This window comes from Ornithodoros turicata, chromosome 5 (assembly GCF_037126465.1).
Source record: "Ornithodoros turicata isolate Travis chromosome 5, ASM3712646v1, whole genome shotgun sequence".
In the NCBI taxonomy this organism is placed as follows: domain Eukaryota; kingdom Metazoa; phylum Arthropoda; class Arachnida; order Ixodida; family Argasidae; genus Ornithodoros; species Ornithodoros turicata.
The window spans coordinates 38,594,520-38,614,812 of NC_088205.1; the positions used below are offsets into that span (position 1 = coordinate 38,594,520).

Genomic DNA, 20,293 nt, shown 5'->3' on the forward strand with positions numbered 1-20,293 from the left:
ATATCAGAAATATTTGATTCATATTCGATATTTCACACACCTCTGAACGACTTGAACATGCTGAGCCAGTTTATGTTCAGTGTCAGACCTTTTACATATAAGCTGGTTAGCCGACACCGTAAGGTAGAAAACACTGTTGTTCAATTTCGTGGCGTCGTGCCAATCGTTGTGCACACAGAGCCTTTCGTGCACTACGTAGCGACTCTTGCTCTCGAAAGGAAGTGCCCCACAAGGAGCTGCTACTTAATGCTCCGAATCCTCGCCTGCTTACCAGCCACCCCCTATCGGCTTCTGCTGACACCTATTTATGCTTCGGAGTGCTTGGCTTGGCCCCAAAACGCCATAACAACCCAGACAATCTGTTCCCTTCAATATGTTGCAAGTGTGTTGCACCAATGTTACCACAGCGTTGAAGTGTTGCAGAGATGTTTCATGCCCACATTCATCGTTGTAGCAATATAGTATTTGTTTCAGTGTTCATGCTATTTTTCAAAGATTGTGTAAAGCTAACATTGCGGTGATGCTAGTGAAGCAGTGTTGAATATGTTACGCTGAGGTAATGTGGCGCTTACATTGTTGACGCAATGTTGCGCAAGCAATGTCAATGCTGTGTTGCAATTACATTTATTCCAAAATGCTTTTTCAGTAACGTAAATTCAACATTGGTGCCATATCTTTATTTCAATGTTTGTGCTGCATTTCAAAAGATGCGTAGAGCTAACAGTGTATTGTGCTGCCAAAGCAATGTTGCATATGCTACTAGACAAAATGTCCCAGTAACGTTGTTGATGTGATGTTTGGCAAGCAATTTTAATGCAATGCTGCAGTTACAATTTGTAATAGAGATGTTACTCTCTAGGTAACACCTGAAACATTGAGGCAACATTGAAACAAACAAATTGCGGGGCCATTCCACGCCAAGTGATCCAGAGGTGTCGCTCGAGAATTTTGTGTTAATTTTTTTGGTAGCTCCTTATGACTCTGAAAGCAACAGAACATTGGTCTTTTCTAACGAAATTGAAATTTATGAGGTGCAGAGCCCCTCAAAGATGCAGTGCTTGGAGAAGACCTATGTCGTTTTAAGCAGGCATTACGGCCCATGTAAGGCACGAAGCATGTTAAAAAGTGTCTTATTTGATAGGGGAGAGTTCATTTTACCGTATCTAAGCAATTTTCACCATCGCACTCGACGAGCTCGACGCTTGTGGCGTGCACGAAATTTGCAAAGTTTGTTCAAGTTTACCAATTTTTTTGCAATATAAAATTCTGGAATTTCTTCAAAATTTTTACATATAGCCCCATGCTGTACTTTCAACACAAAAAAATCCAACCCCTCCGGTGCACTGTGAGCCACAGTAAAAATTCTGAAAGTTGTAAAAATTCGACAACATGCACATTTTTTACCGAAAAATTCGGTGTGAAGAGGTCGGGATAGAAGCGGGATGTAGGTGTCATTCAATGCACCGTCTTCCTAGCAAGACGTAGCAAAAAAATCTCAGAGGTACTTTTTATTAAACTCAAATAATAATTTTATAATTGAAGGTAACTTCGCAAAAGTGTATGCGCGCTGCGGCGCATCGCACTGAATGAACAACTGAGCGAGTCACTCACAAAACACTAGACGGAAAGAAAACATTAGGCAGTCACATTGTTGAAGAGTAAATAACGGTTGCAAACACGTGTTTGTCTCTTTCGAGACCCGACGGTTGTGCAGTGAGCGCTCATCCCGATGGCCAACTTGCGCTCTAACGAAACTTTTCGTCAGCTCACGGTGGTGGTAAGTGAGAGATAAGTAAAGACACGGAGATAGGGGTCCATTCAGGCTTCATGGTACAATGTGGTTGATTTTTGGCTGTGTGGCATCCCGCATCCGTCAGTCGAGTTGTTGACATGACTAGAGTAATCACGACATGAACAGTGATCAAGTACTGCCTGCACCGAACACAAGCGTAGAATGCTTTAACCAGTAGGTTCCTTGGATGTGCGATTGTTCCTTTCATGTTTTTTTTTTTTCATGTGTGTGTTAACTCATTCCAGTATTGGGAACAGAATCTTTTAGCTGTCATATATATAAAACTTACTTAGTAGCTGTGACGTACGATCTTTTCGCTTTGTGCGCCAAGAGTTGAGACATACGTGCAAGAGAAAAATTTTGTCAGTCACGGGTGCTATCACTTTTGATATCGGATAAGCTATTTCCAGACATTTCTGTTGTGTACAAAGCTATGATACTGGGTTATTCAGGTCAGGTATAACGTTTCCTTGATAGACATCTTTCATACGGGAGATGGTTATTTCAGAGAAACATGGGCGAGCGTACGAGTACAGGCACATTTATACTGCTTGCCGTGTGAAGTCTAGCGTGTAAGCCTGACCTTAAAAATGACTTCAGGGAGATCTGGGAGTTTTCGCCTTTTTCCTTGGAGTCTGATCACTGCCATGGAACAACAGTAACCATGGGTTAAGTTAGCGGTTTTTTGTGAGTTGAACTGCGAAAGTCAAGATCTAAGCCAAGGAACAAGTCAAAAAGTCCCAGATCTCCCTGAAGTCATTTTAAGGTCTTGCTTATACACTAAAGTGTCTTCACATGACAAGCAGTATAAATGTGCATGTCCTCGTACGCTCGCCCATGTTTCTCTGAAATAACCATCCCCTGTATACAAGATGACAATGAAAGAAACGTTTAACTGACCTGGATAATGCAGTACATGTATCATAGCTCTGTACACACAACAGAAATGCCCGGAAGTAGCTTATCCAGTATCAAAAGTGATAGCACCCGTGACTGACAAAATTGTCTCTTATACATACCCCTTTTTTCCAAAATCGACAATCCAAAGTAGGGGGGTCGACTTATAATCGGGATCTACGCAACCACGTTGCTCTGCGGCCGAGGCGCTGGTCACGCACGCTTGCTTTCTAACTTGGAGGGAGAGAAAGGGAAAGGGGTGAGAGAGTCATACACATGACAAACGACAGCAATAACAGCAGTCAAAACGAAAGTTCCTTCTTCCGTTCTCGGCCATGGGTAGGGTTGCCACATGGCCGGTATTATACCGGCACGGCCAGTTTTTTGCTGGCTCTGCCGGTAGGAAGGTGATACCGGCAGCCTTTTCCGGTATTTGTGGCTCAAGATCTTTCATAGGGGCTTTTGCGGGGTTTTCCCTACAACCTTCCTCTACAGCCCGAATAAATCTGGAGCACAGATGCAACTCCGCAGTCACCAGTAGTTTTCTTAGTTATTCATTATCATTATTATTATCATTATTATTATATCTGTTATTATTATCATTGTTATTCATTAAGTCTTGTGTTCGGAGGGGACAAGATCAGTTGTTGTGCAAAGCTGTTGGTGGTTGTGTCGAGCCAGCTAGAACTTAGGCTGTATACAACCACCTCCGCCTGCAAAGAAGGGTTTGTCTGTGTCTATGCGCTTTTCAAAGTAAGTGGCAGTCCAATCCGGTTGCTCCAATACGATCCAGTGTAGCATTCATGTCTGTTTATAGCAATTTCTAACATCAATGATCCAGGCACACACAGGAACATATGTTTCCTCGTATTATCTTGGGCGAGCACGCTCACTCTTTCTCTCTCTCCATGTGTGCTCGTTCGACCCCTCACCCACTTTCCCTTTCCCGCGAGCCTTTCCTCCTTTCCCTCTATTCCACCTCCTCTTCCTCAGTCAGAATTTTTTACTATGAAAGGTGGCAACCCTAGCCATGGGTAAAATGCGTCATTTCTACCAGGCGTCATTCAGGTAACGTGCGATACTATTTCCCGAAGAGAGCAACAACTGCGCTGCAGAATGAGAATTTGGTGTTTCTGAACGCATCGTCAGAGAATGGAGAAAGCAACGTGAAGCGACCTTCAGCAGCAGCGGGACATGCAGCGGATTCACTGAAGACGGCAAAGCGTGACAGTAAACCCCTTGTAACGTGTGACATGTTGCACGAGGAGGCTAGGCGTCTTGCAAGTGACTAAGGAACAGGCCGTGCCCAGCTTACGGCAAGCCGTCACTGGCATGCCGGTGATACACGGCGGCCTGACAAGCCAGCTGCCACTGCTTGAGGTCAGCTTAAACAAACCGTTCAAAAGCTATGTCAGGCGGCTGTACAACGAGTAGTCGGCAAGATGAGGGCGCAAGATGACTCCGACAGGGCGGGTCAAGCGCATGTCGCTGTCCGAGGTCTGCAGATGGGTTTCGGCGGCGTGGGCGGCAGTGCCGTGTGACATGGTCATTCGTGCATTCAAGAAGTGTGGACTACGTGTTGACGACGATGTCTGCTCCACCTCCGACGAGATCAAGGAAGTGTCTTCCAACGATGAATAAAACTTAAGTTTTCGTTACCACACGTTTTTTCTTCTTCCATTTTCATGAACCTCGAAGTGGGGGGGTCGACTAACATTCGGGTAAATACGGTACATCTGAACTGTTGGCGCACAAAGCGAGAAGATCGTACATCACAGCTACTAAGTAAGTTTTATATGCTCGCAAGAGGAGTGGACAGCTAAAGGGATCTGTTTCCAATACTGAAATGAGTTAACACGCACATGCAAAAAAAAAATTATGAAAGGAACCATACCAGGAATTTACTGGTTAAGCTGACGAAAACTTTCGTTAGAGCGCAAGTTGGCCAGCGGGATGAGCGCTCACTGCACAACCGTCGGGTCTCGAAAGAGACAAACACGTGTTTGCAACCGTTATTTGCTCTTCAATAATGCGACTGCCTAGTGTTTTCTTTCCATCTAGTGTTTTGTGAGTGACGCGCTCAGTTGTTCATTCGGTACGATGCGCCACAGCTCCCATACACGTTTGTGAAGTTACCTTCAATAAAAAAATTATCGAGTTTAATAAACAGTACCTCAGAAATTTTTTTGCTATGACTTGCTAGGAAGATGGTGCATCGAATGACACCTTGATCACGCTTCTATCCCGACTTCCTCACACCAAATTTTTCTGTCAAAAATGTGCACTTTGTCAAATTTTTACAACTTCCCAATTTTTTACTGCGCCTTACAGTGCACTGGCAGGGTTGGATTTTTTTGTGTTGAAAGTACAACACGGGGGGTTATATGACAAAAAATTTTGAAGAAGAAATTCCAGAATTTTATATTGCAAAAAAATTGGTAAACTTGCACAAACTTTGCAAATTTCGTGCACGCCACAAGCGTCGAGCCCATCGAGTGCGATGGTGAAAATTGCTTACATACCATAAAATGAACTGTCAAATAAGACACTATTTAACATGCTCGGTGCCTTATGTGGGCCGTAATGCCTGCTTAAAATGACATAGGTTTTTGCCAAGTCATCTCTGAGGGCCTATAAATTTCAATTCCGTTAGAAAATACCAATGTTCTGTTGCTTTTGGAGCCAGAAGAAACCACATAAAAAATCACATAAAATTCTAGCGGGGGTCAAGCGGAACCTCTGGATCACTCGGCGTGGAATGGCTCTGCTGCAATGTTGCAATTTTTGTATGCAACATTGCCGAGGCACTTCAGTGTTTCAGTAACACAATGGTTGTACTATTTTTTTCTATCTGTGATTCCGACCAATAAACAATGAAACGAAATTCTCAGAAATTCCCGTAATGTTCGCCAATCATTTATCAATATGTTTTTGACGATGTGTTCAAATGTTGCGGAAATGTTTCATGCACAAACGGAATGTTACCACAATGCTTCTATTTCAATGTTGGTGCAGCATTTCAGATGTTGCATTCTAGAAACATTACGATTATGTTGCTGAGACAATGTTTCATGCGCTGCAGTGAGGGAACATTACAGTTAGATTTCTGATGCAATGATATTGAAGCAATATCGTAGCAATGCTAGGGCAACAACAGACCCTCGGTGGTAACTGAAAACTAAATAGAAAAATAAATTCAGGCAATATGCCAAAGAAAATGCAAAAAGAACACATAAGATGTCTGACAATGTTTAGTGTGACCTTTATGGGCAGAATTAATGCAGACTGTGAGATACATTATAATCTGGGACAACACTATGGACGTGCGATGGGAGACTACTACGGACAAAAGGATCGAAACGCAGACAACATATGCTCAAAGAAAATTAATCTAGCCCAGAACTTGAAATTAATTACAATTCATTGTTATGCACATGCAAATGCGTGCTTGGATACCCGATATGGTGTTCTTCCATAATAGTATCAGTGCGACCAGAGCCCTTGAGCCCTCGCGTGGCATAGTGGTTAGAATGATTGCCTTCCACGCCAAGATTAGGAGGTAACAAGGGCTCGAATCCTGGCTGTGCTGTTTGCGGTTTTCCCAGGATTTTCCAGTAGACTTTCCCAAACGAATGTCAGCAACGTTCCCCGTCTCTCCAGGACGATTACTGAACTAAGCACACTGTGCTATATAGCACATATATCACCGAGACAACACCGCAGTGCTCCGCCAGTGCTACTTTTGTAACGTTGCTACAATGTAAAATAACTTGCAGTGCAACTGATGACGATGAGCGCAATGCAATCATTAGCAATGTTGCATCAGCATTACAATGTCACATTTTTACAATGTTGCCTCTGTAACATTGTTGTAAAATAACAAAGGCAGTCCCTAGCAATGTCACATTTTTGTAATATTGTTTCCATAACATTGTTGCAGTGTAACGAAAGCGGTCATTTGCAACATTACTGCAATGTCACTGCAACAATTTGTGCTGGCTGGGACCAGCCAAAACATGTCTGACACGTCTGTGAGCTAGCGGAACTACGTTTCTACACTTCCGTGCCACTCCTTTCCACTTGATCGCTCCGTTTCTGAGATGGAGTCACCAAGTTTGACTTGAGTTATGGGCACCGGGAGTGTATTTGGCCGTTTAGTGGGTAGTGTCATAACTCCTTTGACGCTTTATTCTCCTTGTAACACACTCAATGTCCAACGAATCCATCCCAGAAAACGACTGTGGATGACGCTGCCGGGGCGGGGTTCGAGAGGTACTGTATAAGTAGTAATTTTTGCGAGGACCTATTTTTCGCGAACGCCATTTTTTTCCAGAATTTAAAGTCCCGCGAAATATTCGAAGCAATGACAGAAAAACACGATTAAGAAATAACGCCCAGGATGCTGATATATCTCATGTACGTGTTTATTACGCCCTTATACAGCACTTTCAGTTCTGCACCTGACTTCAGGACTATAGTTGTTATAGTTGCCACGTTTACACTTCTGGTTGTGCCGATCAGCGACTTCGCGAGAGACATATTCATTGGCAGCAGAAAAAGTTTATCTCCTACCGTATGGAGGATGGCATTTTCGAGCAGTTCATACACGTGGTCGCTGGCTGAAGCAGCAGGACGCGGCGACGTTGGCTTTATGTACCGGAGCAAGGACGTGGCGGTAATGAGTCGAAAAATATGAAGCTGTCAGGATGTTTACTGTGTCGATGTGGACACAAGACTGACGGGAGACACAGAAAGTCGGCAATGACCCAGATGCCACCCGAGTGATAACCCCTCATTGTAGCACTCTGAGTCAGAAGGGGTTAAAAGGGATGAAATGGGTTACGGGTTGTTGTCCTTTTGTTAGTTCAAGGTAGAAAGTTCCAAAGACGCCTCGTGCGGGGGCGACGCACTGCGGTACCGCGAATTTAAGGTTCCACGAATAATTGCCTGATCCTGGCTCCTCGCAGATTCGTGAATTATCGAGCCCGCGAATTTAACCACTTATACAGTAACCACTGGCGGGTGGTCACTACTATTGTTAAGTGATTGTAGATAATGAGAGACTGAGCGGAGTTCCAGGGTATGGGAAATCGGAGGAACCTCCACCAGATGTGAATACGGAAGACAAAACCGGTTTATGAGTCAGTAAAGGCCAACAAAGAAGAAACAGCCCGCTCGACACCAGCGACGGCGATGAATCTGCTTAACAATACATATGTGCCATATATCTGTACTATACAGGGTGTCCGGTGAGAAAGTGTCATTAAATTTCTAAAAATAGGTTTAACTTCAGAAAATTATGAAACTACTTGGAATGCACACACACACATACTTTTGCCACAGATTCAGGCCGTTTGCATTTGTGTCACACATTAATTAAGCTAATTTTGCTAATTGAACTCGAAAATTAGCCAAGCAAAGGTAACGTTTTTCTTGATGAATTTGGAAGCCAATGGCCATAGCACACTATTCGAACCAAAATCCCAGGTTTTTTCAGAAGATTTGTACAAAAGTTTGACAGCCGCTAAACCGTCCCCGTGTGAGGTGCGCTTGCTGATATTTATGTTTGCGGAACTTTTCGTTCCATCCAAATACCCTCCCTCCTATGCGAACAAGGACATAATCACGCCTTCCGCCCTTATCAACGTGCATACCGTCAGTCCCCAGCCACTGATAACGTCGGATACCGCGGTAATGCCCTCGATCGGGTGTGGCTGTTTCCACTTTGTCTCGATAAAGGCAGAGCCAGCATTTACGCAAACGCAAATTTCATGGAGCACGCCTTGCCAAGTGATGGTTTTGCGGGTGTCAAATTTTTGTATAAATCTTCAGAAAAAAACAATGATTTCGGTTGGAACAGTGTGATGTGGCCATTGACTTCCGAGTTCATCAAGAAAAAAACGTTACTTTTGCTTGGATAATTTTCGAGTTAAATTAGCAAAATTAGCTTAATTAATGTGTGACACGAATGCAAACAGCTTGAATCTGTGGCAAAAGTATGTGTGTGTGTATTCCAAGTAGTTTTATAATTTTCCAAAGTTAAACCTATTTTTAGAAATTTAATGACTTTTCACCGGACACCCTGTATATGCACCATACATGTTTAGTTCAACATCCGACTGTCTACATCGTATTCGCTTCTATTTTAAATTACTATGTGCACAGCCCTACTCACAACACACACCAAAAAAACCTACCAAAAGGCCCTAAAAGCCAGCAGATATGGGTGTCACAAGCACCCTGTGGAGTTCCAACAGCCTACTGAGATGAAAATCCTGAGCAAATCCCTCCTTTAAATATTCTGAAGCACTTACTTGCTGAACTGGCCTGTGATTCTGCTCCACAAATCCTTTCTGAAAAGTGGACGGCAGTGCCACTGGAACATTTTTTCTGCAAAAGCAGGGCCACTAAAGCTAGTAGGAAGTGCACACATACTCTGGAACAGTGTTCACTTACCCTGAGTTTGTGCACGGTGTTGGTGGGTGGTTGAGGAACTCTGTCACGATTCCATTAATTATCCTTCCCAAATCAGCATGCATTGAGAACTGAAAAAAAAAAAGAAAAAGAAATTAAGAAACAAATTGCTACATACAGTGTAAAAATAGACTGGGAGTGTTAACAAAACAGAGACTTGTTGTGTCGTTCCTTTTTCATTCCCATGTCTCCGGTGTTACACTCAGTAGAATGCTTTTTTGTTTGTTTTGAAATGGTTGCAACCACTTTGTGTCATAATCGCATATATATTGTTGCGGTTGCACCAATATGCCATTGCAAAAGCACACCCATGATTGGTTGTAAGATATTGACGGGAACACAAGATTCAATTGTTACATCGAAGTATCACATTAACAATGTGACCATACTATTCCGACACCAAGGTGGAACACTTTTTTTTCTTTTTTGGAGGGGGCAGGCTGCTGTCAGCCAACAAATCAAATACATCTTACTTTGCCGTTAACCAATGCCATTATTTTAAATCGATTTTCAATTTCTATTCTTTTTATTTATTTTTTGCATCTGACATACTGCCTGGCACACACATCTAGTACTATGTTGTAATCTGAATTGTCTGTAATCTGAAAAATCGTGGCAAAATGACTTCATCAAAAGAGATAACATTCGCGGTACAGTGGTAAGGCAGAGAACACGCCAGTAACGGCGCTCTGCACATGAGCAAGGAGTTGGCACTGCGGTCACCCAGCAACACTTTAGCGCAACAGGCCCATAGCCGAAAAAAATTTCAAAAAATGTTGTATTGAGGCGCACAAATTGTCATCCAAGCTCAGTTCTCCATCAAGTTTTCGCAAGATGCACCAGAATAAAAACTGTCACCTGCCCTTCCTGTTTGCTTCTCCTTTCAGATAACTATGTGCAGCAAACATGCTGCTATTATCAGCAGAAGCTTGGAAAAGGGAAAGTGAAAGGGCAGGTACATGGCCTCCTTGCATCACCTCTTTCGGAGATCTGAGTGCAATCGACACCCTGTGCGCCTTGAAACAACAGTTTTTGCAATTTTTTTCTGGCTATTAACATTGCAGTAGTGAATGTATTTTGCATTAGACTGTGGTAAATCCAGCATGCACTTTCTGTTTCTGTCAAGAAAATGTGAGGTCGACTTGGAAAATCTCAGATCTCAAATGGAAAAGTTCAATTTCTTGCGCATTAAGTTTGATGGAAGTGCTCAGAAGTCATGGTAAAATCTCTAGAGCTGTGCGAATAGCAAAATTTACATAAAGAATAGTTTACGAATATTTCACTTACACTGCGAATCGAATTCGAATAATCAGAAAAGGCCCAATTCGAATAATTTTGAATACCTCACGGTGAAATATTTTGTGGTGTTGCGCTCATAAGATGATGTTCTGTTCCAAACATGTGAGCCTTTTCAACCAGCATAACATGCCGTTCGAGGAGAGTCCCCCCCGTGTCGTGTATGGCAGGACTGCAATAGTGGGATGAACTGCATTCAGAATTAGTCAACATGTTCCATGCAGCCCACTTTATGTGCATCTCGTCATTTCTATATTTACATTGGGAATTTCCTGTACTTTTTTAAAAGCTGCACATATTTCCATCTGTTGATGAACATAATAAAGCGGGCTTCACCTAACGCTCGAGAGTAATGAGGTGAAGCCAACGTGCAGAATGGAGCCGCACACCAAAAGAGCAATGGCAGTAACATGAAGTGGGTATCACCTAACCTAACCTAACCTTGGATGTAATGAAGCAAAGCGCACTTGCAGAATGACGAAAACGATATTTCGCTTCAACGGGAAGAACAAGAGAAGCAGGAAGAACCGAATGAACAAGAAGCACATATAAATCTTGCTCGATGTCACCAGTAAATACTCCCCATCTTCAAATATATGCTCGCCCTTATCTGTCAACACCGGGCCACAAACACAAGTGCTCTCCGCCATCTTGTCATCTGCACCCTTTCGTTGCCCGACCAGGATACGTGGTGCATGAAAATCGAGAACTAGTGCAGAACTAGGTCAGCACTTCCCCAAAAAGAATGGGGACGCGCAGGTGCAGTGCCAGTGTACGACAAAAAGAATGAGAGAGTGTTGCACTCCTTGCACTAGTTCAGGAAGTGCAGGTAAAAAGAACACAGCGAAGCTATGGGCTATGAGATTTCAATTCTAAGTAATTCAGTTTGAATTTGTTGAAAGACTTTGCATTGTAGCTCTGCACCGTAAGATCCCAGGCAACTTGGTTTTCCTAGCATGGTTCAAGTTCAGACTGGCAAATAATTATGGGCAAATTTGCAGTTATTCATTACTGAAAGTATACAGGTAGAGTAAACGAATGGGTCTTTTTCACATATGCTTCGTATCCCAATGGCTCAGAGCGCGTCAAAACAAATCCACGTGGATAGCACAAAGGACCAAAACCGGTACAGAGTGGGACCGACAAGCTTGCGCCATTCGTGCGGTCTCCCCACTTCTTTCGTCCCCATACTGCGCCATCTAGTGAAGATGGAGATAACCCTCTCCGGCACCTCAAGGTCATGCGCAAGGGCCGTTGCGAAAAAGGTCCATTACCACAAAAGCAAAATCACTACTAATTCATTTTGTTGTTAACTACATAGCATAAGCGGGTGTAGCGGGCTCTGCGAATGAGCCTGCTTTTCAGACTGACTGCCTTGAATTCCTGCGTTCTCAGCCTGAAGGGCAGTACATTTCACCTTCATGGCTTCAGAGCTCTTAGCAAGACTGTCAGTATGGAAATGCATCCACAAAGGGGAAGTACATTTGGGCACGTTTTCGCTCTATGCCAAGTGTCTCGGTGAATATTTGTCCCCGTAGATATGTTAATGTAATTATCTCACCCTCAAAAGATGTAAGAATGTAAAATCAAGTGTGCGTCCTGTTATCAAGATGACACTGTTATCTTTGAAACTGATGTCAGTATCCAACTAACTTTTATCCTGTGCTGATGACAATGACAATACATCACTGCAGCAATTTAGAGGGAGACTGCTACAAAGAACGTGTTGCTATAATAATGCTACCTTAGTTCATACCACATGAGATAACGGTAGGAGCATTACATGCACAACTGCAAAAAGTACTATTATGTATGCTCTTTTGAGCACCCCAGTGCACTTCCATGGAAAAGGGTACAATCTCGCTTCTTACTCTGCTGGATATTGCTTGCAAACTCTTACAACATAACGTGTAGCAAGAAAGATTAGGAAGCATACTATCAGGAGCTAGGGTTCTGTCATAAGATTTTCTCCTACAAACAAGCAGTGGATGACCAAACCAAGATTGTTCCCACTTTTTGGAGACCTGCTATTAGCTTCACTGTTAGTGCAAAAGCCCAGTAGAGTCTCCCTTTAAAGGGGAATGGTAGATTTCAAGTGCACCAATATGAGATATCAAACAGTCCTCACTGCAGTCAAGGCAGGAACACCAGTAACGTGTTGCTCTTCGTCCAGCAGTGGATGTTCCACAGGTGGGGAAACCTTGAGCTCTGGTGATTCATGTGGAAAGGAGGAGGGCAGACAACTGGATAAGACAGAGAAAAGAAAGCTCTGTCTGAAAGTCTGTAATTATCTATACACTTGTAAGACATCTGTAAGTCGTCAGCAATCTCACAAAGGTCACCCATAAAAAATATCTGAGGGGTTGGATAGATCTGGAAAAAAATGAGGTTTCTGATGTCATTGGCTTTTGGTTACTCTGTTCATTAAAGCTATCTTTCGTACTGAAGCACACTGTAAGTAGAAAACATGCTAACTGGTGTGGAAAACTGAAATATTTTGCACATGTAGCAAGCACAAGTGGAATGCCCAACAAAATTGTACAGTTGATGCAACAGGGCCACTGTCAGTTTAGGGGATGAGGCAAGCAAACACTGAAGGTCAAACACAACACAAGCCTTAATATGGTGGCTAGATGAATATTGTCTGGTGTGAGAGGCGGCGCAGCCGAGGCGGCCCGTTCGCGGAAGACGTCAGGTGGCGCGCAAACACGGATGTATGCGAAGATTCTCCCGAACGCTCCCGAAGCGCGTCTGCTGAACGGGCCGTTTTCGCCCATGTGGCCGAGAAGTTTTGAGGAGGAATGGAACGGTGGGGGGTAAATATCAATGGAAAACAAAACAGTAATGGTAATAGCTTAAAACACATTGAAGACCGCTTATTCAAGCACGCAAATGAACAGGTATTCAGCTTCGTATGTCCCATGCGTAGCTTGGACGTCACAAAGCTGATGGCAACCCTCCTTTTTAACTTCTGTATCTCTTTCTTTTATCAGGTTACTTTTCTTTGTTCATTCTTACTTTTAGTTTCTTTTTTTTTTGAATGTCACAGCAACGAGGCCAGTTAATCTTTCTTTTTGTTCCTCGATATATAAAGTTTCCTATCAGACAATGAAGACACGATCATCTCCAAATTTCAACCTCGCAATGTCAAAACAAGATTTATTATACACAGCAATAGCAACAACCTGTTTCGTCCCCCCATCATGATATATATATATGTACATACATATGTACACAATGAAAACAAAGAACATCTGTACACGAGTCTGAATGCTCACATAAGTGTATTCACTGATGGAGACGCGCCTCCTTTGGAATGTTGATTTTTGCTCCGCTCTGCGCGAGGACGGTTAATGCCCTTTACGGGGTAGTGCATCCTCGTCATGCATAGAATTTTACAATGTTCATTGTGAGATATTCGCTATGGGTTTAACAGCCAACATGCTCAAGGCTTCGCCTTGTCAGTGATGGGAAAAGTATCTCAAAATTATACTTAAAGTAAAGTACCAAGTACCTGGCGTCATTAGTACTACAAGTACAGTACAAAGTACTAGGCAAAGTACTTCAAGTATTCATCAAGTACATTGCGAATTTAATTTGTATCACTTTGCATTTCACTGTTTAGCATATGTGTCTTGCTTGTTTGGCAAAACTTTAGCGAGCATTCTTGACAAATGCTCTAAAGCCATTAAGTCCTAGGTTAAGTGCTAACCCGTGAATATGATCTCAATCAGATGTCATAATTTGCAGTTTCATGTAGAGAGGTAACGAGTCATCTGGGCTGTGATTATGTATTATACCCTGACTGATCGAAGATCACCTGCCTAGTGTGGTGTTCCGGTACTCACCTTCTGTTATAACAGGCTAGGAAATTTCAAGGGGGAAAAAAGTACAGGCCAACGGAGATTATATATTTCTGGGCATTCCATGGTGCTTTTTGAAATACAACATGTTTAAAAAAGAATACCAAGAAAATAAAAAAAGATGAAGCACAATGCAAGCCATGACTTTTATAAGACTGTGATCTGCTGCAATCTAATCCATGTGACCAATTAAAAAACGTAAAATGTAAAGCATGTTTGTCTTTCAGAGTGTTCATCATGTAATGCAATCACACACTGTGATATAAAATGATTATTAATTGCTAATGAACGAGACAATATAAAAAAACAGAGAACCCTGCATTGGAAGAACTGAAATGACAATTTACCAAGTCATTGTGCTGCCGGTTGCAGTGTTATAATGTGGGATGTCTGTGCATTCCATTCGTTTTACACAATCGTAGAAGTGTTGATACGTATTCAACGTTCCAAGCCTCTCAACAATAAATTTGCTTCAACAAATATGCTCTTTAACAGCACAAAAATCCTTTTTGGTAAAACGTCAGACGGACTCTTGGTACAGCATCCCACTAAAAGCATTGATGGGCATGTGATGAGCATTTTTGATACTCTTTTGTGACTTTTTGTCTGGAGCCAAAGTTTGTGTACTTGAGTACTTCATGGGAAAGTATTTGGAAAAAAGTACTTTAAGTACGGTACAAAGTACGCGGTTTAAAATGTACTTAAAGTAAAGTACAAGTACACAGAAATGTACTTAAAGTTCTACTTGAGTACTTGGTACATCAAGTACTGCCCATCACTGCCCCTAGCACATGCCAATACTTCTAGAAGAATGTCTGCACTGCATGCACTTTATGATATGACAACAGCATTGTGAAGGTATCTTCAAGTTTGGAGACAAGCTTGAAGAGTGTTTCTGAATAGTAGCGTGGGCCCCACTGTTGAATTCGTTAATGTACGACGACGGATGATCGACGCTCTGTTCGCTTTTGCACGCCACTTTTTCTTCACAGGGGCGTCAGAAGTCTGCTAAAGGTTCACCATTCCACAGAAACAGTGCACAGCCGACGATAAAGTAAAATAATGCACTTCAAAGACGCGACAGCGTCGCTATCCCACCCTCTGATATGTCATGGCGAAAGAACTCCGCCCGGGGACCAGCCAGAGCGCCCAGAAACTAGCATACATCCGTTGAGCAGCGCGCCTGGTGGCCGTCTTCCGCAAGAGTCCCGCTCCGTCGGATTGGATGCTGTGGGCGCTCCTCACACCAGACAATATTCATCTAGCCACCATAGCCTTAAGATGCCCAGTTGCATACTTCAACTGATGAAGGTAGCTAGCATGAAGTAATTGGTCTCTGACTGACAATCAGGGGGTGTGAGTTCCAATTCCACTGTTGGTGCCTTTTCCTCAGCTGTTATCATTAAATTGAAGGCCACCATCTTCACTTGTGTCACTGTATGTGACGGACCTTACCATAGAACATATAAAAAAATCTCTAGGGTATTTTTTTATTAGTGCGAGAAAAAAAATTTTTGCCGACGGGTACGTCGCCACTTCGCTGGGTAAATTGACACCACGCTCGTGCTTCCCCAGTGAATGTTGGTGGCCCCTGATAGTTTTCTTTTACTATTTGCTGTGCATGTCTCGTTCGTCCGGATAGGCCGTCGAGTTTGTGACTTCCACATCAACTCACCTAGTCTTAGTCTTAGACTAGTCTTAGATTGAATGGAACAGTTCAGTTTCTCTTGATTTGTGTTTGCGTAACTCTTATTTACTGCGGTGAGACTTCTCTTTTTTTCTGTGACATTTTCTTAGCGTTGTCGGCGCTAGAGCCCTGCACGGGCATGGCCCCCGACCCGGCCCTTGGGCTGGGCCAGGCTTGTTATTGGCTGTGTGCTCTGGGCCGGGCCGGGCCGACAAAATACGACAACACTGCGGGCCGGGCCGAGAAGAGACACCAGCACGGCGGGCCCGGCCAGCAAACATTTTCCCAAGATGAAAGATGAAAGTCACTGAAAAGGTTAGCCAGCTGTAGGATTCGAACCCACATCTTCTGGATGTTCCCAAGAGTCACGCTCGACCAGGTCACGCAACTAATCCCACGCAATAGAGGACTATACTTGCGTAATTCATGTGCATATATTTGCAAAAACAAGCAAGGGACACTGCATTATGCGCCTGATTCGACCCTCTATAACATTCTCAAGGCGCCTTTACAATGCTCCTGACTCTTCACGTACGTATTTCACAAGCACGTTCGACCAGCTCCCTTGGCATAGGTGATCGCCATCAACTGGGAAGTGACACGTGTTCAAATCCCGTTACCGGCTGTGCTGTCTGAGATTTTCCCTGGGTTTTCCGAGGACTTTCCAGACGAATGTCGGCACAGTTCCCCTTGAAGTCGGCCCAGGACACATACTAACCCCTGTGTCTTCCACTCCTTCCTGCTGTCCTCCCTCCATCTGTCCACGTCTGTACGCCGCTCATAGCCGCATAGCAGTTGCTTTGCGGCGCTAACACAGAAAAAAAAAACAAAAAAAAACAAGCACGTTCGCAAAGCTTGGTGAAAGGGGTAAGGATTGGGAGGAGTTTGTCGACAGCATCCTCACACACAGCAGCCGGCGTGCATCCTGGATTTAGTTTGGTCTCGTGCTTTTGTGGTGTTAAACCGACTGTTCTTGTATGTTTGTGGCCCTACGTGTCTTGTCTTCTTACAAATTTACTGATAAGTTTGTGTGATAAGCGCTAGAGACGCGTACGTCATGGCTGGAAATACTAGCCCGGGGATCTGCGCGCTGAGTCACCGGGCCCGGCCGGACCGGGCTCCATTTGCTGAGTCACAGGGCCGAGCCGAGTCGCATAAAAGCATGAAGGCCCGGAAAAGTCGGCCCGTGCAGGGCTCTAGTCGCTGCCTCTCAACCCACCATGTGTATCGTTTGATAGAACAGCCCGCACAAACCACGCATACGCTGCTCTCCTGTCCTTGCCTCCAGGTAATTTGGTTCACACGTGGATAAAAGAAACCTACCTGGCGGAACTGCAGAGATCATCCAAGCTTCCTGATGGTCTCGCTTCGTCCATCATGCACAGACAGATCGACGAACGCGACGCTGAATATTTGTGTTCGACGCGTCGCGTCTAGCCTTACGACGCCGTAGCGAGACGCAGATCCCCTCGTGGAGACGTGGCGATGTATCAATCGGCAAAAAAAATTTTTCTCGCGCTTATCAAAAAATACCCTCGAGATTTTTTTATATGTTGTATGGGAAGGTCCGTCGCATACAATGATGCAAACATTATTTTTCCAAATCGACCTCCTCATTTCGAATTTCGCCTCTGAACATTGAAGATTTCGCTAAAAATGGCTACTTTACCAATTTTTAATACGTTACCAACTACACTCTCAGTTATGACGATTTTTTTTGCATGAGCGGCATCACGAGAGCTACCAGCGAAAAAATATTCACAAAAATTTAGCTGACCCATCAGGTGTAAAAAAATCACAAAATTACACGAAAATTGCGTTCGTGACTGGTTCCGTTGGCAATGACGGGGGAAGGTAAAAACACTGGAATTTTGCTGCGATTATAAAATAGACCTCCTTCTACGATTTAAAACAAATCTCAAGTTTCTAGGAGATCCCGGAGTGTCGCTACAAACTTATGGGAGAATGGTGGTTTCTACAAGGAATTCCCCCTTTAATGGCGCCTCCGGCGACAACTGTTGCTACTAGAGCATAAATATTTTGTCATGTGACATTATACATCCCTTGGAGGTGCCACGATTTTTTTCGGCTCGAATGGTGGTAGGTCGAGCGCAGTCATTGGATCCTTTCGCGTGGAATGACCCAGCTGTCACTAAGCGCATAAAATCGCCTGATGATTACGTAGCACAGGTTACGGGTGGGTACCTTGTGGACTGCAGAGAACTTCAGAGTCATTGGATCCTTTCGCGTGGAATGACCCAGCTGTCACTAAGCGCATAAAATCGCCTGATGATTACGTAGCACAGGTTACGGGTGGGTACCTTGTGGACTGCAGAGAACTTCAGACACCACTGTCGTATATTCACCACATATATGCACAGTTCGAGGTAACTCGTTACTGTAACTAAGTTCCTTTTTTTGGTAACTTGTAACTTAACTCGGTACTTTTGCGCCGTGGTAACTTTCAGAGGAACTCGTTCCTTTTTCAGGTAACTTTGCCAAAGTAACTTAAGTTAAGGTCCAAGTTACTTTTAACTCGCTTTTCACTCACGTCCACATATTTTCTTGCTTTCTCTCTGGTTCCTTCATAGCATATTTTTGCCATAAAACGTGATATTCAATCAAAGACAGTATTTTATTCAGGAAGTAAGAATCGCTGCCATTGAAATGAAGCTGAACCATTGTGCGCCCACAGGGCGTAAGATGCATAGCGTTCAAATAGGTTTCTACTAGAGAAACGTCGTCATGACATTGATAGAGAGACTGAAATCGAAACAAATCGGAAGGACAGGGCTGGGTTCCACGAACTGGCACCTGTTCGCTACCTCCCATTGAAAGAAAAGCAGGACCAAGGGTCGCGTCTCTTTAAGGGACCATATCGTAATCCCCTCAAGACCGTGGCTTTCGAGGGCGACCTTGTTCACCTCTAGCTATCGAGCGTAGTTCAATTCTACCGAATTTTTGGCGCTGAAGAACACTATGACGTCATTTGTTTACAAACAGGAAGAGGTCTATTGTTGGACATAAACAAAAACGATCTAAGCGTGTTGCACTCCTACGCAAGCAACTCAAGATCTAACTCAACTGCTCATGCGCGCTGCACCTGCGTAATGCTATTTTGTGTCCGAAGTAATTTGGAAGTAACTCGTTCTTTTTTATCAGTAACTGCGAGTTACATTTCAGGCTGAAGAACTTCGTTATTAACTTAGTTACATTTTGCACACGGTAACTTAACTTGTAACGGGTTCTTTTTGACCTGTAACTTCTCAATCTATGCATATATGACACGTCACATAGGATGTCACCACATATTTCACTGTATTAAAATTGTTAGAAAAACTTCATAGCATTAAATAAGACATCTTCTAGATACGTACATTTCTAATGTCAGAGGAACATTTCCTGCAACAAAATTAAGGTGGTATTCTTGGTCTGGCTGCACTTCAACAACACTGAAAATAAACAGAATTCCTGTTGAAGCTATGCAATATATTCAGTGGCTTTCATATATCACTGTAATCCACATGAGCGAAGATATTTTTCTGTTGTTACTAGGGGGAAAACCATTTCAATTTGGGCCTGCTGACACGGATATACACGTGGATTAGGAGTATTTCAAAAATCAAGTATCAAACAGTCCCATGCGTCGCACGTGATGGTATAATTTCAGCTAATATTTAACGTACAGAGATCGTGTCCGTGGGAAGGAAGTGATGCGGTGAAGGTTGTTTCGGCTTCTTACAGTAATTGCAAGAAATACTGCTTCTGTGAATCTCTTTTTTTGACACAAGGCCAATCAGAACGTAGATCCGAGACAAAAATGTAGAAAAAGCGTTAATGAAGGAATGGTCCAACCGTCTGTTGTGCGAAGTTCCTTACTTTGGACACCAAGAACGAATTGTTGCGACTTGCCGCTGTCTTTGTAACTGCAGCGGTGACTGTGGCACTGTTTCGGAATTTCTACGTCCGAATATCGCATGAAACATCGCTATTCCGCAGCGATTCTCAAGAAAATTTGTTACAAGTTGCCTCTCGCACTGCCATATCAGTGAATGATGACATCATCGCCGGACAGGGGTAAGAGAAGCCAGCGCCTCCTCTACACACAATGCCTGTCAAGTGAGCGCCAAACCAAACCAAACCGCCTGTCAATTCCTCTCCCTCATACGCGCCGAATCCTCCGCTTTGGCGCTGCCTTCCACACCGTCGAATTTAGCAGACGACATGCACGACATGCACCGCCAAGAAAGTTGCCATTCCAGAACGGTCCGCACTCAAGAGTGT

The 20,293-nt window shown here is 43.5% G+C and overlaps 1 protein-coding gene across 3 annotated transcripts in view; it reads right to left on the reverse strand.

Moving 5' to 3' along the window:
- The window catches only part of LOC135394380 (vacuolar protein sorting-associated protein 37A-like), a 70,308-nt gene extending 50,183 nt beyond the window's left edge, over positions 1 to 20,125 (reverse strand). The window contains exons 1-5 of one of the 3 annotated variants that reach the window (XM_064625102.1): positions 19,889 to 20,118; positions 19,387 to 19,461; positions 12,588 to 12,702; positions 9,146 to 9,234; positions 9,004 to 9,079 (exon numbers count right to left, since the gene is read on the reverse strand). In XM_064625102.1, coding sequence (XP_064481172.1) covers positions 9,004 to 9,079; positions 9,146 to 9,234; positions 12,588 to 12,702; positions 19,387 to 19,461; positions 19,889 to 19,995 — 462 coding nt within the window. In that variant the 5' untranslated portion in view covers positions 19,996 to 20,118. Of the gene's footprint in view, positions 1 to 9,003; positions 9,080 to 9,145; positions 9,235 to 12,587; positions 12,703 to 19,386; positions 19,462 to 19,888 lie in introns of all 3 variants that reach the window. The other 2 variants (XM_064625103.1, XM_064625101.1) reach the window with 2 other exon arrangements.
- Between the last annotated feature and the right edge of the window lie 168 nt (positions 20,126 to 20,293).